Source organism: Natator depressus, chromosome 6 (assembly GCF_965152275.1).
Source record: "Natator depressus isolate rNatDep1 chromosome 6, rNatDep2.hap1, whole genome shotgun sequence".
NCBI classification, from domain to species: domain Eukaryota; kingdom Metazoa; phylum Chordata; order Testudines; family Cheloniidae; genus Natator; species Natator depressus.
In genome coordinates, this window is record NC_134239.1 from 17,921,927 (window position 1) to 17,937,690 (window position 15,764).

At 44.6% G+C, this 15,764-nt stretch overlaps 1 protein-coding gene across 1 annotated transcript in view; it reads left to right on the top strand.

Moving 5' to 3' along the window:
- LOC141988753 (NACHT, LRR and PYD domains-containing protein 3-like) overlaps positions 1 to 13,149 on the top strand; it is a 34,644-nt gene extending 21,495 nt beyond the window's left edge. The window contains exons 7-10 of the mRNA XM_074954689.1: positions 1,454 to 1,624; positions 1,928 to 2,098; positions 11,396 to 11,508; positions 13,007 to 13,149. Coding sequence (XP_074810790.1) covers positions 1,454 to 1,624; positions 1,928 to 2,098; positions 11,396 to 11,508; positions 13,007 to 13,089 — 538 coding nt within the window. The 3' untranslated portion in view covers positions 13,090 to 13,149. The remainder of the gene's footprint in view (positions 1 to 1,453; positions 1,625 to 1,927; positions 2,099 to 11,395; positions 11,509 to 13,006) is intronic.
- Positions 13,150 to 15,764: the final 2,615 nt, after the last annotated feature.

Consider the following 15,764-nt stretch of genomic DNA (forward strand, 5'->3'; position numbering starts at 1 on the left):
TTAGCCTAATAGCTGTTTGAGGCAGAGATTGTCATATTTTTGTACAGCACCTGGGACACTGCGGCCTAGACCTGGTTGAAGCCTCTACATGTTACTGCAATGCGAATATTTATTAATCAGTAATAAATACCATGTGTTGAGGCACCCAGTCTTGCAAACTCAGCAGGAGAAGGATGTGTCAACACATGTAGGACAGGAAGTGGTGTTGATGGATCCTTCACTGAGCATCAGTGGTGGGAGTCCAGCCACTGTGCTGACTTCCTTCAGTTCTGCCACCATCTTAGCCATGCAGCTCGACTTCTCCATTCTTACTGAATTCCGTAACCACAAACTCAGGCGCCTTGTAACACTTCCTTAAAATCCAGTGTGACCTGCCTCCTCCCTCTCCCTGCTAGTCCCCAGCTCACTCTCCACTTTACCAGGACTGATGCGTCCTGCAAGGGTAGACGCAGTCATACAGGTGTAAATGTGCTTGATACTAGGGCTGTCGACTAATCCCAGTTAACACACATGAGTAACTCAAAAAAATTAATCATGCTTAAAAAAATTAATCGCCGTTTTAATCAAACTGTTAAACAATAGAATACCAATTGACATTTATTAAATATTTTGGATGCTTTCCTACATTTTCAAGTATGTTGATTTCAATTACAATACAGAATACAAAGTGTACAGTACTCATTTTATATTATTACTATTACAAATATTTGCACTGTAAAAATGATAAACCAAAAAATATTCGTTTTCAATTCACCTCATACAAGTACCATAGTGCAATCTCTTTATTGTGAAAGCGCAACTTACAAATGTAGATCGTAACAATGTAAAACTTTAGAGCCTACAGGTCTCCTCAGTCCTACTTCTTGTTCAGCCAATCTCTCAGAGAAACAAGTTTGTTTACATTTACGGGAGATAATGCTGCTCACTTTTTATTTACAATGTCACCTGAAAGTGAGAACAGATGTTTGCATGGCATTTTTGTAGCTGGCATTGCAAGGTATTTACATGCCAGATATGCTAAACATTCGTATGCGCCTTCATGTTTTGGCCACCATTGTAGAGGTCATGCTTCCATGCTGATGACGCTTGTTAAAAATGTGTTAATTAAATTTGTGACTGAACTCCTTGAGGGAGAATTGTATGTCCCCTGCTCTGTGTTTTACCCACATTCTGCCGTATATTTTGTGTTATAGCAATCTCGGATGATGACCCAGACTCTGTCTGGAATATTCTGAAAATCTTCTTGCACTGTGCACAAATAAAATCTGAGTCAGGAATTCATCATGTAATTAATTTTACCAATTTAAATGCAATGGGTGACATGTATACAGGCTTTACAGACACTGAAACTACCAAGTTACCAGAAAGAAGGACGTGTCACTGCACTAAGTGAAGTGAATACTGACCCCTTTATGGAAGGAGATGGTTATTTCTCTCTCTGTTCCCATTGCAGGTTGTGGCAGTGCCGTCTCTCAGCTGCTTGCTGTGAGGATCTCTCTGCTGCCCTCAGTACAAACCAGTCCCTGACTGAGCTGGAGCTGAGTGGGAATGAACTGGGAGATTCAGGAATTAAACTTCTGTGTGAAGGACTGAAACATCCCAGCTGTAAACTGCAGAAATTAGTGTAAGTCATTGCTGGGTTCCTTGGTAGTTTTCTTGTTAGACCAGCCTTTGCAAAAGTCCTGTCTAATTTTGCACTGATAATATTTTGAGGTCCTATTTTCACTTATGAAATCACCTGCATTTGCAGGAGAAACTGGATATATTTTGTACATTACATCTTATGGTTGTACACAAACGGTCGTAACAGCCACATGAAAATCCATTTTCTACTGGTCCAAGCCTCAAATATTGGGACTGTCCCTATAAAATCAGGAAATCTGGTCACCCTACTGTCTGTTCACTGTGCACATCTCCATCTCTGCAGGGTTTGGGATTGCCATCTGACTGATGCTTGCTGTGGAGATCTCTCCTCTCTGCTCAGCACAAACCGGTCCCTGAGAGAGTTGAACCTGAGTGGCAATAACCTGAGTTATTCAGGACTGAAGCTTCTGTGTGAAGGACTGAAACATCCAAACTGCAAGTTAGAGAAGCTCGAGTAAGTGACTTCAAATTTCTGTATCAAAAGAATCCATTGCAGGGTGCGCTGGTCTTCCAGTCACCCAGCTGTGTATCGACTACACGGACCAATCAGGTGAATTGGGATGATCTGTACGGGCCGAGGACGGGAGTGTGTTCTGTGCCTCCAGAAGGCACTGCGCACATAAGTGCAACCTAGGGGAGGCGGCCAAAGTGGCTTTAAGCCTCCTTTATGCCACTCTGACTCCAGGCTGGTCAGGGCTTGAAACAGCCGACAGTGTAACTTAGGTAACCTGCCTCCTCCAACCTCCAACACCGGGGCTTGCACAAAGCAGCCTGTGACTGTCGGGCACAATGCTAGTAGTGGGGGAATTTTCCCCCCCCCACCTGCTAAGGGGCAGTTGCTGCCCTGTATGCTGCTGCAGCAGTGTGCAGGGGCTGTAGAAGGAGGGAGAATTCTCCCCCATGTGTGTGTGATTTTCAGGGCAGGGACAGTGTCTCCCCAACTGTTTGTACGGCAGTTAGTAGAGCTGGTCTGGAAGTTCCCACTGATACATTTTTTTAGATAGAAAATGTTGGTTTCTTCAGAATTGAAATTTTCCATGGGAAAACTTTTTGTGTGTGTGTTAGGAAAATCAAACGAAAACATTTCATTTTAGGTCAGGTCGACGTTAATCATTGTGTCTGCCTGAACTGTCACAGTGTGCCATGGGAATTGTAGTTTGGGTCTCTCATCCCCCTCATTCTCACTTATTGGCTGTGTCATAAACATACAGCTAAGGGTAGCCTAGAATTCCTCCTTACCTGTAAGGGGTTAAGAAGCTCAAATAAGCTGGTTGGCACCTGACCAAAAGGACCAATGGGGAAAGAAGATACTTTCAAATCTGGGGTGGGGGAAGGCTTTGTGTGTGCTCTTTGGTGTGTGTTCTCTGGGGAAGCAGAGAAGCATCAAGTCAGAAAACTCCTTCTCCTAAAATGAGTCACAATATTGCAAAAAGAGTAAGTAAATAAGGCAAGGTGCATTAGATTATCTTTTGTTTTAGCTTATGAATTTTCCCTATGCTTAGAGGGAGGTTTATCCCTGTTTTTTGTAGCTTTAAAGTTTTGCCTAGAGGGGAATCCTCTGTGTTTTGAATCTGATTACCCTGTAAAGTTACCTTCCATCCTGATTTTACAGAGGTGCTTCTTTTACTTTTTTTTCCTTTATAATAAAGTTCTGTTTTTAAAGAATCTGGTTTACCTATTTGGTTGGTAGGTTATTCTCAAGCCTCCCCAGGAAAGGGGGTGAAGGTTCTTGGGGGGATATTTTAGGGAACAGGAACTCCAAGTGGTCCTTTTCCTGAATCTTTGTCTAACTCACTTGGTGGTGGCAGCAGTACCCATCCAAGGACAAGGAAGGATTTGTGCCTTGGGGAAGTTTTTAACCTAAGCTGGTAGAAATAAGTGTAGGGGGTCTTTCATGCGGGTCCCCACATCTGTACCCTAGAGTTCAGAGTGGGGAGGGAACCTTGAGAGGCTGCATTCCCCTTCCAGCATATGTCCTCCATGATGGGCCTGCACTGAAGAGCTCAGTCACAGGAAGAGACTGTGACTCATGGGAGACAGTCAGGCCATGGTGCTCACGCCAGTGGGGCAAAGGGGGGCAGGAGGTATTCCAAGAGACACAGCAGCAGCTCCAGTGGGCAAGTTCCCTGCTTAACAAGTAGAAGTCAGCAGCAGAACTGTTTGAAATTAGGGCTTGTGATACAGCATGGCCAGAGGGCAGCAGGAGAGTGTTAGAAGGGAGCCTTCTTCCCTGTAGAGGGAAGAAAGTTTGCTATAAATTAATTAAAGGACCTGAAGCCAGTCACCTGATAAAAACCCCCTGCTTCAATCAGACAAGGGGAGGAATTGAAGCAGAGTGGATTGGTGTTGGAGCAGAAAGCAGTTTGGAGGGAAGGAGAGGAGAGTTTGGAGAGGTGCTGCGGTGGGCTAAGAAGACCAAGACCCTAGGTAAAGGGACACCTGTTTTTGCAGAGGGAGGGCAGGAAGCCCCACAAGCTGAAGGGCAGAAGAGGGAAGTAGCCCAGGGGAAGGAACCGCTAGTTCAAGTGGTTTGCCACTATCCCTAGGCCCCTGGGCTGGGACCCGGAGTAGAGGGTGGGCCTGAGTCCCTCCCTCTCCGCTCCCCTCCTCTAGAAGAGAAAGCATGAGACCCATCATAGTAGTGCCGGCAATTTGCCACAGGCTGGTTGAAATTTTTTTTGTCAAAAATTCATTTGACAGAAAATTTAGTTTAGAACTAAATGGAAATTTTCACATACAATATCTGCTTTCCATTCAAATTCTCAGTCTTTCTTCAGGGGAAACAACACTGAAAACTCAAAAACTTTCAGCTGAAAACCAAAATATTTTTGTTTTTTTCAGGGTTTCTCCACCCCCCAACTTAACAGGTGAACATTTGGAGGATGAGGGGATGGAAACCTTTTCTAACCAGCTCTAGTTGAAATGCTCTCTGCCAATTTGTAGAATTTTGGTCAATATTTGACTAGTGAACCCTTTACAAAACAATTAAAAAAAACCCTTTTTCTCTGGAGTTCTAAACTATTCACCAAATAATACAAGGCTGCAATTGGGTTACCCTTCCCCCTACCCCTCCAATGAGTACTGCGCACAGTAGCAATGCTATTTCCGTCCTAACACCGAACCAGTCAATCGTTGCTAAATCTATGAGGAACTCATGTATGGCTGGCTGTCATATCTGAATATGATGTCACAGCATTACATGTGTTCTCTTGTGGCTGTATAGCCTGACCTATGAGGAACAAGACTGCAAACAAGTCACACACAAACACGCAGGCTCCCATGGAAGACTTTGCATGATGCTTGGCCCTTTTTCTCAGTCAGTTTTTCTTGTCTGTCTTCCTCAAACTGTTCACAACCATTATTGACAGAAGCTCTCCATTCATGTCTGTCCTTAGCTGTGTCTTCAAAGTTATCAATATTTAAGCCATAAGGTCAGATTCTGCTCAAGGGTGTCTTTGAAACATTTTCTTTGACTCTCCCTCAGGAGCTTTCTGAGTTTCAGCTCACCATAGGGAACTTTCTTTGGAAGTCTGTCATTGCCGGTTATGATAACATGACCTGTGCATCTAAGCTGAGCTTGGATGATCATTGCCCCAGTGGTGGTTTTTGCTTTTTTAAGGATGTTAACGATTGAGACTTTGTCTTGCCATTGACCTTCTGAATGGAGTGGAGAGAGCACATGTGGAATTTTTAAAGTTGCTTAATAAGTCTGTGGTAAGCTGTCCATGTTTCACATCCATATGAAAGACACTATCGCTGCTGCATTATATATAAGGTTTAGATTCTGTTTTGGGTATTTTTAGTAAAAGTGAGGGAGAGGTCATGGGCAATAAACAAAAATTCACAGAAGCCTGCAACCTGTCCCTCAAATTTTACTAAAAATACCCTGGGGTGGGGGGGACTAACAGTGGGAGTGCTGCGGGGGAGCGATTGGGGGCTGCTGCTCTGGCGGCTCCAGGGCCAGCCACCGGCCAGCTTTTCTGGGGGCCCCAGGGCTGGCCGATGGCCAGCTGTTCCAGGGGACTGCACGTCAGCCCGCTGCTATGGGGGACCTGGGACCGGTCACTGCTCCGGTGGCCCTGGGGACTGGCTGTGACAGCTGCTCCAGCCCTGCTGACCCAATCCCCCCCCCCACCACTTCAGTCCTGAGTCTGCTGCTCCAGCAGGCCCCGGGGATGACAGCTGCTTCAGCTCTGCCACTGCAGAAGTCACAGGGGTCTGGGAAAGTCACAGGATCCGTGGCCTCTGTAACAGAATCATACCCTTAATTGTATATAATCAGTTCTGTTGACTGTTTGATGATGTGCTGGTTGAGTATCCAATGGCGAAGTCTTCTGAAGGCCTGGGTTGCCTTTTGTATTCTATCTGATGTTTCTTGTAGTTAAGTGCTGAAGGGTGGAATGTTGTTGCTGCGACACTGTCAAGGCTGCCAAGCTGTTTCAGCTGCTCAGTGCTTCTGTCCTTGGAGCCCCGATGTTATCAGCACTGGCAGAGAGTGCAGCCTGCTAATTCAACAGACCTCAGTGTTACTCAGAGAGAAGGACCACAGGCATGGTTGGGTGACAAAGGCACTTGGCCAGGTTTATTGCCTTCAAGGCACAGTCCTAACAACTTGCACAAGTACATTAAGACATGAGTGCCCTGTGGCAAGGAGCAGCTGAGTCAGCAGTGGGAATCTCTGCCGTCCCCTTGGCCACATAAAGGATTAAGGTGAGGTACCCGGACATTTATAGACTGAGACAGACAACTGGGATACACAACTTACGTACCACATTTTTGTTACCTCTCCTTGTACCTTATTCCTGATATCTCAGACAAAACATCCCTATTCATTATTCTGTCAAAACATCTTATCTTATGCTAGGTGTAATTGTAGTGGCCTTCTGGAATGTATTTTGTAAATATCTAGGGCCTAGCACTTCTTAGTAGGGCCTATGTTTTGGCAATGCTAGCAGCAACTTTGCCAAGTTCATGTACCGGAAAGTGAACTCGTAAGCATCGCTTTACTACATGGCCTGACGCTAGTTCAGAGCCTCTGGCTCAGGCCTCAGATCATGCACAGGCTCGCTCTGACTATTACAGTTGCCTCTGAGAACCCATCAGGGATAAGCTATAGGTCATGTAAAAAGAAAAGGAGTACTTGTGGCACCTTAGAGACTAACCAGTTTATTTGAGCATGAGCTTTCGTGAGCTACAGGTCACTTCATCGGATGCATAGCATATCGTGGAAACTGCAGAAGACATTATATACACACAGAGACCATGAAACAAAACTTCCTCCCACCTCACTCCCCCGCTGGCAACAGCTTATCTAAAGTGATCCTCAAGTAGAGCCATTTCCAGCACAAATCCAGGTTTTCTCACCCTTCCCCCTCCCCCCACACACACACATACAAACTCACTCTCCTGCTGGCAACAGCCCATCCCCCTTTGAAACCCCTCTTTATAATGCGCATGATAATCAAGGTGGGTCAGCTCCAGCACTAATCCAGGTTTTCTCACCCCCCCCCCAAACACCCCCCCCTTTTCCAAAAACCACACACACAAACTCATTCTCCTGCTGGCAACAGCTCATCTTACAATGTGCGCAGCAATAATCCAAGTTTAACCAGAACGTCTTGGGGGGGGGGTTTGCAGGAAAAAAACAAGGGGAGACAGGCTACCTTGCATAATGACTTAGCCACTCCCAGTCTCTATTCAAGCCCAAATTAATGGTATCCAATTTGCAAATGAATTCCAATTCAGCAGTTTCTCGCTGGAGTCTGGATTTGAAGTTTTTTTGCTTTAAGATAGCGACCCTCATGTCTGTGATTGCGTGACCAGAGAGATTGAAGTGTTCTCCGACTGGTTTATGAATGTTATAATTCTTGACATCTGATTTGTGTCCATTTATTCTTTTACGTAGAGACTGTCCAGTTTGACCAATGTACATGGCAGAGGGGCATTGCTGGCACATGATGGCATATATCACATTGGTGGATGTGCAGGTGAACGAGCCTCTGATAGTGTGGCTGATGTTGTTAGGCCCTGTGATGGTGTCCCCTGAATAGATATGTGGGCATCCCACCATCAACCTCAGCCTGGTCCAGTCCACACAAGAGATCCACTTCCTGGACACTACAGTGCTAATAAACGATGGTCACATCAACACCACCCTATACCGGAAACCTACTGACCGCTATTTCTACCTACATGCCTCCAGCTTTCACCCTGACCACACCACACGATCCATCGTCTACAGCCAAGCTCTGCGATACAACCGCATTTGCTCCAACCCCTCAGACAGAGACAAACACCTACAAGATCTCTATCAAGCATTCTTACAACTACAATACCCACCTGCGGAAGTGAAGAAACAGATTGATAGAGCCAGAAGAGTTCCCAGAAGTCACCTACTACAGGACAGGCCTAACAAAGAAAATAACAGAACGCCACTAGCCGTCACCTTCAGCCCCCAACTAAAACCCCTCCAACGCATTATTAAGGATCTACAACCTATCCTGAAGGATGACCCAACACTCTCACAAATCTTGGGAGAAAGGCCAGTCCTTGCCTACAGACAGCCCCCCAACCTGAAGCGAATACTCACCAACAACCACATACCACACAACAGAACCACTAGCCCAGGAACCTATCCTTGCAACAAAGCCCGTTGCCAACTGTGCCCACATATCTATTCAGGGGACACCATCACAGGGCCTAACAACATCAGCCACACTATCAGAGGCTCGTTCACCTGCACATCCACCAATGTGATATATGCCATCATGTGCCAGCAATGCCCCTCTGCCATGTACATTGGTCAAACTGGACAGTCTCTACGTAAAAGAATAAATGGACACAAATCAGATGTCAAGAATTATAACATTCATAAACCAGTCGGAGAACACTTCAATCTCTCTGGTCACGCAATCACAGACATGAAGGTCGCTATCTTAAAGCAAAAAAACTTCAAATCCAGACTCCAGCGAGAAACTGCTGAATTGGAATTCATTTGCAAATTGGATACCATTAATTTGGGCTTGAATAGAGACTGGGAGTGGCTAAGTCATTATGCAAGGTAGCCTGTCTCCCCTTGTTTTTTTCCTGCAACCCCCCCCCCAAGACGTTCTGGTTAAACTTGGATTATTGCTGCGCACATTGTAAGATGAGCTGTTGCCAGCAGGAGAATGAGTTTGTGTGTGTGGTTTTTGGAAAAGGGGGGGGTGTTTGGGGGGGGTGTGAGAAAACCTGGATTAGTGCTGGAGCTGACCCACCTTGATTATCATGAGCATTATAAAGAGGGGTTTCAAAGGGGGATGGGCTGTTGCCAGCAGGAGAGTGAGTTTGCATGTGTGTGTGGGGGGAGGGGGAAGGGTGAGAAAACCTGGATTTGTGCTGGAAATGGCTCTACTTGAGGATCACTTTAGATAAGCTGTTGCCAGCGGGGGAGTGAGGTGGGAGGAAGTTTTGTTTCATGGTCTCTGTGTGTATATAATGTCTTCTGCAGTTTCCACGATATGCTATGCATCCGATGAAGTGAGCTGTAGCTCACGAAAGCTCATGCTCAAATAAATTGGTTAGTCTCTAAGGTGCCACAAGTACTCCTTTTCTTTTTACAAATACAGACTAACACGGCTGTTACTCTGAAACCTATAGGTCATGGTTAACTCTGATTAAATAGAGCACATTCATCTGGAAAAAGAGCTACATGTATGAGTTTCTCAAGAACTTTTGTCTTTGCAGTAAGCCTTTGGAGATTGAAGAGTTTTCCATTCAATCTGTACCTGGGGTAGATGAACCTTCAACCCTTTTGAAGGTTGTCAGTTGTGTAATTCAGAATGGTTGCAAATGAGAGACCAAAAAGGGCTGGTGCCAGCATTCAGCCTTGTTTCACACCATTAGATATGGGAAATGGTTTAGAGAAGCCACCATCAGAGAGTGTTTGACCAGTCATCTTTTCATGGAATTGACATATATTAATGAATTTGGTGGGGCAGCCAAACTTTTCTAGAATTTTCCAGAGGCCATTTCTGATCATGGTTTTTAAAGATCAGTGATGACTGCATACAGTTCCATGTTTTGCTGAATGCATTTTTCTGTAATCTGTCTCACAAAAGTAACTCGTGTCTGTGGTGCTCCGACCTGATCTAAATTCACATTGGGTCTCTGGTAGAAACTTCTCCGATGCTATCTTGACAAGCCAATTGAGCAAAATGTGGACTAGGATTTTGCCACTTACCGGTAGCAGGGAGATACCCTGACAATTACCACAGTCAGATTTGTTCCCTTCAGTTTTGCATTGTGTAACTATGACACCTTTGAAGTCCTGAGGAATTTCCTCAGCTTCCCAGATAACCTTAATGATTTTGTGTAGAAACACATGAGTGCATGGTGGTTCCCAGCTGCCATTTGAAGGCTTTGGCTTGTTCCCCTGGCTGTCTGTGTGGTACATAAAATTACATTTCTACATTTAATACTGATTATGGGGAATATCCTGAAATTGGTGCTGGCCCACAGACCATTCCTGGAAGGCCTTAGTCAGCACCTCCCAATATTCCTCTACTTGCTGATGGGCTCCTTTCTGGCTCCCCTCCCTCTCATTCTCCCCAATTCTCTTCCATGAATCCACAGTTGCTCTATCTGTGTCGTTCTCCATAGTGTCTTGACTCCTTGTGCATCTGTGATTGTCTAGTATGTTTTGGGCCTTGATAATCAGTGCGCAGTGGGGGTCTCCGGGTGTGGAGCATCTTGTCAGGACTAACACCTGGCCAGGAGGTGAGGGTGTGAACTTGCACCTTGTGAGTTAGTTCCATGTCTGGAGTGATGAAAACAGCATGTGTCTGGGACCATGGGAGCCGTGCTAGGGTTTTGACAATTCAAAATGAGCCGCTGTGCCCTTAACCACACCCTGTTCTCTCCTTTTGTTCCGTACTCCCACCAGACCCCTGATGTATGACTAACGCCCTCCCTTCTTTTAAATAACACTCTGAGCTTCCAGAGGAGCAAAAAGGAAACCCTTGTAGCTGCCCAGCCTGCCAGATTTGGCTGCACAGGCTTTGGAAAATGTCATCTCTTAGTGCTTCAGTTACCTCATCTGTTAAATGGGGTTATCTCACAGGTGTGCTGGGGGCTAAATTCATTCATGTTTGTACAGTAAGTCTAGATGGTAAATAGAAAAGCAAAGCAGTGGTTTGATTTTTCATATAAGCACCAAAGGTCCCTCCAAGTCCCTCCACTCCCTGATAGAAATTCCTCCTGTCGGCCCCTGGATATTTGACAACCATTTTGACCGTTCACTCTCCACAATGATCCAGCTCCCTACTGCAGTGAACATCTTACATCTCCTCTGCCCTTGCCGGTCGGTTAGGTACATTCAGCTGCATGACGTATGTTGGACGGGGTTTAAGATGCCTGCAGACAAAACTCCACAGTAACGTGGGGTTTGAGATATTCCTGGTTGAACTGCCACGCTGTCTCAGATTTAACACGTTACTCTCTGATGCTGTTAGACACACATCTACCTGACATGGAGGGTGCACAGGATGGCAGGGGTTAGGAGGGCAGAGTTAGTGTTGTTGGAGGACCTTAATTCTGCATTTCTATACTTTCTAAAGATGTCTTGTCTTATTGTAACTTTAACACTGACTTAATCTGTGGTTAAAATTGCAATGCTCTATTAAGCTTCATTTCCATTAAGAAGTTGATAAATATTTACAAGCTTGACCTTAGGTTGATAGTTGTTTGTCATGGTTCCTTTTTGTTTTCACAGTTTGTCAGAAATCCACATAGATGAAAAAACAACCAAAGAATTGGAAGTTTTGCAGAAGATAAAACCTGATTTGTCGATTGTGCATAATGTAGCATCCAGCCATCAGAGCCCAGGTACAAGGACAAGGAGGATGGAATGTCTTCTATCTAAGTGTCATACATTCATCTGTAGACTAATGTCTTGGAGTTCAGAAATGATGTGGAATATTTTTGTGATGCACTGTCGGGAGGTTGGACTTGTTCTGCTATTAAGCATTGCTACATATTGGCTTCACTGGTTGATAAAAGGCCATACAGAGGATTAACAAATCATAGGTGTTAATGAGAGGCGAAGGGTTAATTCCCCCAAGCCATCAGGGGTCTATGCTGAAACAGAATCTCTACTCTGTACATTGAGGACTCAATTTTTCAGTTCAAGCAACTCTTGCTGAAAGCTTCTTCTTTGCCTAGCTAAACTTAAAATGGCCAGAGAGCTACAAAGCTTATGTGGCAAGTCCCTTGGTCCCTTGCTTAGAGTCCCAGAGAGAATGGTGAGGCTCCAGCCTGGTTCAGGCTTCGAGGTGCTATTGTAATATAATCATAAAAACAACACAAGGGGACCGGACATTTCTGTAACCTTAAATGCCAGTTCCAGGTGACACGAGTGGAGAGGCTGTTCTCAATTTAGTCCTAGCTGACTGAAAGAAGTTGGTTCAGCTAGTGACAGTGACCACAACACTGCGTGTAACATCTTTAGGGGAGAGATTCTGCCAGAACTATCTGGATGACACTGAAATTTGGAGGGAGTGAGGTTGTTAAAAATGGGGAAGCTCACAGTAAAGACCCTACAACCAAAAGTGAGGGAATTACAATCCTTAGCTTCAGCGTGGAGGTTACTCACCTATACCACAGAGCTGCAGAAGGCATGCACAGCCCTAAACCAGAAAGGAAGCAGGAAGGGTTAAATGGCAAGATTCAAGAGGTTATTCAAACTAAACAAGCCAACTTCCAACTCCAGTGAAGCCAATGGGCAGGAACATAAAATATGGCAGGTGAATGTAACAATGGGCATTTGGAGGGTTTCGAGAGACTTTAAAGAGCAGTTAGCCAAAGAGAGACGCTCCTTCAGTACATGGAAAGCAGGAAGCCTGTGCTGGAATTAGTGAGCCCCTGGACTTTCAGGGAGTAACGGGAATGATTCAAGAGTACAAGGACATTGCAGAGGGATTAAGGCCTTAATCCTAAATGTTTGTAGGATTGGGAAAAAATCATTTAGTAGTATCAGTCGTCACTGTGACAGAGATTGCAACCGGATGCAGCATCTTTGGGGACCATATTGTATTAAGGTTGTGAATGGTTTATGTATCACTGTGGGCCAAGGATTGTATGCAACTCCAAGGGGAGGGGTCATCTCAGCTGCTCCAGGAACTACAATCAGTGGGGTGTACTGGGGGTCATTGAGGTGAATCACTCAAGCTGTAAAAACATCCAGAGAGGTCCCAACCCCTGGGGAGGTCTGAATCTACTGACACCAACAGGGTTTTTCAGAGACCAACAGACAAGGAAAGGGCTTTTGGCATCAAAAGACTGAGTCTGAACTGATCCAGCCTTCTTTTTCCTTCTTTTGATCCAGCAAATGAACAGGGCTTTCTGCCCGAGGGGGCACCAACCCTTGCAGAAGGGTTGGAAAGACTTGGGCTTACTAGGACCCCATAAGACTGAGGGAGGTGAGGGCTGGGAGCCTGAAACTTAAGTGGGCGCCCTCGAGGAAGACCAGGAGGGGGATCAAAGAATCAGTTGTCTCTGAAACTGTGACATACCTTATACACAGAAATAAAGAGTTACCTAATTCCTCTTCAATTCCTGGGTCTGTTTGTTGCACAAGTGCTGATATCATGGAACCATGCCCACCCTTGGTGCTGTGCCATACTGGCGTCGGGAGTGTAACCCGCACAGCACAATGATTTTCACCCAGGTTTTTCAGAATTAGCAAGTTATTGTTGACCAGTGGCAGTCGAACACCAAATTTGAAACTCTTTATTCTTAAAAGTGACAATTGTGACACGTTTCTCTTTTCAGGTCTCTGCTCCTTTAGAAAGACAGAAATGAATCCTTCAGGCACCTGGGCAGGCTGCAGATCTGCACATTTCTGAATCTCAAAGCGGTCACCTCACTGTACAAGTTCATTGTATTATGGCAGTAATATAGCTAGCTCAGATTTCTTTCAGCTGCATCCATATTAGGAAATCTCCCTATTCATGGAGTAGCTTAAAATTCACTTTAGCTGTTGAATTAATTCTAAAGTTCCCACAGAAATATTAATGCAGAATAATAATTAATAAATACTTAATACTTAATAATATGCTCATAACTTGCCACTCCAAGTAGAATTTCCCAAACACTTCAATTTAAACACACTGGATTAGATAGAACAATAAAATAAGATTTTAAATGAGTACGAGTAATGAGACATAAAAGTCAGAAATGGTTACAAGAAAAATAGAGATAAAATGTTTATTGATACCTTACTTAAGAAGCTACATTAGATTCAAAGTAGTCTTCTCACCACATGCTTCAGCAGTCTCACTGACTCAGGACCCCTTCTCCCAAGAATCCAACAAATGCTTCCTTTGTCTTGTTGCTTCAGGTGTGGTGAATGTGATGGGCAAGGAGAGGGGGTGGAGGTGTCTTGGGGTGTTTATTCCTCGTTTTTATAATATCAGTCTCTCTCTTGGAAAATATTTCCAGCTGAGATCCTGGAGACAAAAAGTCTGACAAGATCTTACGTTTTGTCCTGCAACTTGGTGAAATGTACTGTAATACTGGCAAACATGTAATAAACATTTAGAAAAATATTTGGTGTACATCTCATGTAAAATTCCTTCTTATTGCAAGGAAAGAGACATCAGTAAGACATATTTAAGAGTCTGCAAATGTACCAGCAACTTCTTCTTTAAAAAAAGACACCCCCCCCACAAATTTTTGACAACATGAAAATTCAAAGTTAAAATTCCACTTTAAAAAGCATCCAGTAGAAATGATGGGAAAGCACAGGCTGGCCCAGGCAATGTTGATTCTTTCCCTCTAGGATAACCAGCCTCAATCATCCCTTCTAATCTTAAATTTGAAGAAGAGATTGTACTTTTTACATTTTGTGGGTGAAGAATTGAAAATATTAACCACAGAATATCGTTTTTTATAATCTGGTCCATCTATGTCTCATATTAAGAGTGATGCTTTGTCACGCTGTGACGGGTTGGATCACAGAAACCGCCTTGGGACTGCCAATTGACATGCTGAGACTACCCCCAAGCCCATTTTCCCTGCCAGCTTGGGACTCCAGAACCTTGCTTTGTTTGAGCCAGACATGCTTGCCTGCTGCAAACACAGACCCAGGTCTGAACCACGTCCCCTAAAAGCTGCAGGCTTAACTGAAAATGGCTTAAGAAGTGTTCCTGTCTCCAACACCCAGCTACCCAGTTCCCAATGGGGTCCAAACCCCCAAATAAATCTGTTTTACCCTGTATAAAGCTTATACAGGATAAACTCATAAATTGTTCACCCTCTATAACACTGATAGAAAGATATGCACAGCTGTTTCTCCCCCACCCCCAGGTATTAATACATACTCTGGGTTAATTGATAAGTAAAAAGTGATTTTATTAAATACAAAAAGTAGGATTTAAGTAATGACAGAACAAAGTAAATTACCAAAGAAATAAAATAAAACACGCAAGTCTAAACCTAATACAGTAAGAAAGTGATTACAGACGAAATAAGTTTCTGTATCAAAAGAATCCGTCACCGTGTGTGCTGGGCTTCCAGTCACCTAGAGACGGGTGTGGACTTCATGAACCAATGAGGTGAATTGGGCTGATCTGTATGGGCTGAGGATGGGAGCGTGTTCTGTGTCTCCAGGAGGGGCTGCACACACACAGGAGAGGGCCAAAGTAGCATTAAGCTGCCTTTGTGCCCTTCTGACTCCAGGCTGGTCAGGGCCTGAAACAGCCGACAATGTAACTTAGGCAACCCACCTCCTCCTCCCATCTCCTACACCGGGGCTTACACAGAGCAGCCTGTGACTGTCCGGCACAATGCTAGCAGTGGGGGAATTTCCGCCCTGCCAGCTAAGAAGATGTTACTGCCCTGTATGCTGCTGCAGCAGTGTGCAGGGACTGTAGAAGGGGGGAGAATTCTCCCCCCGTGTGTGTGTGATTTTCAGGGCAGAGATAGTGTCTCCCCAAGCATTTGTACAGCGGTTAGTAGAGCTGGTCTGGAATTTCCCACTGATACATTTTTTTAGATAGAAAATTACAGTTTCTTCAGTATTAAAATTTTCTATGGAAAATGTTGATTTTTGCGAAGCTCTTTTGACTTTTTTTTTTTTAATA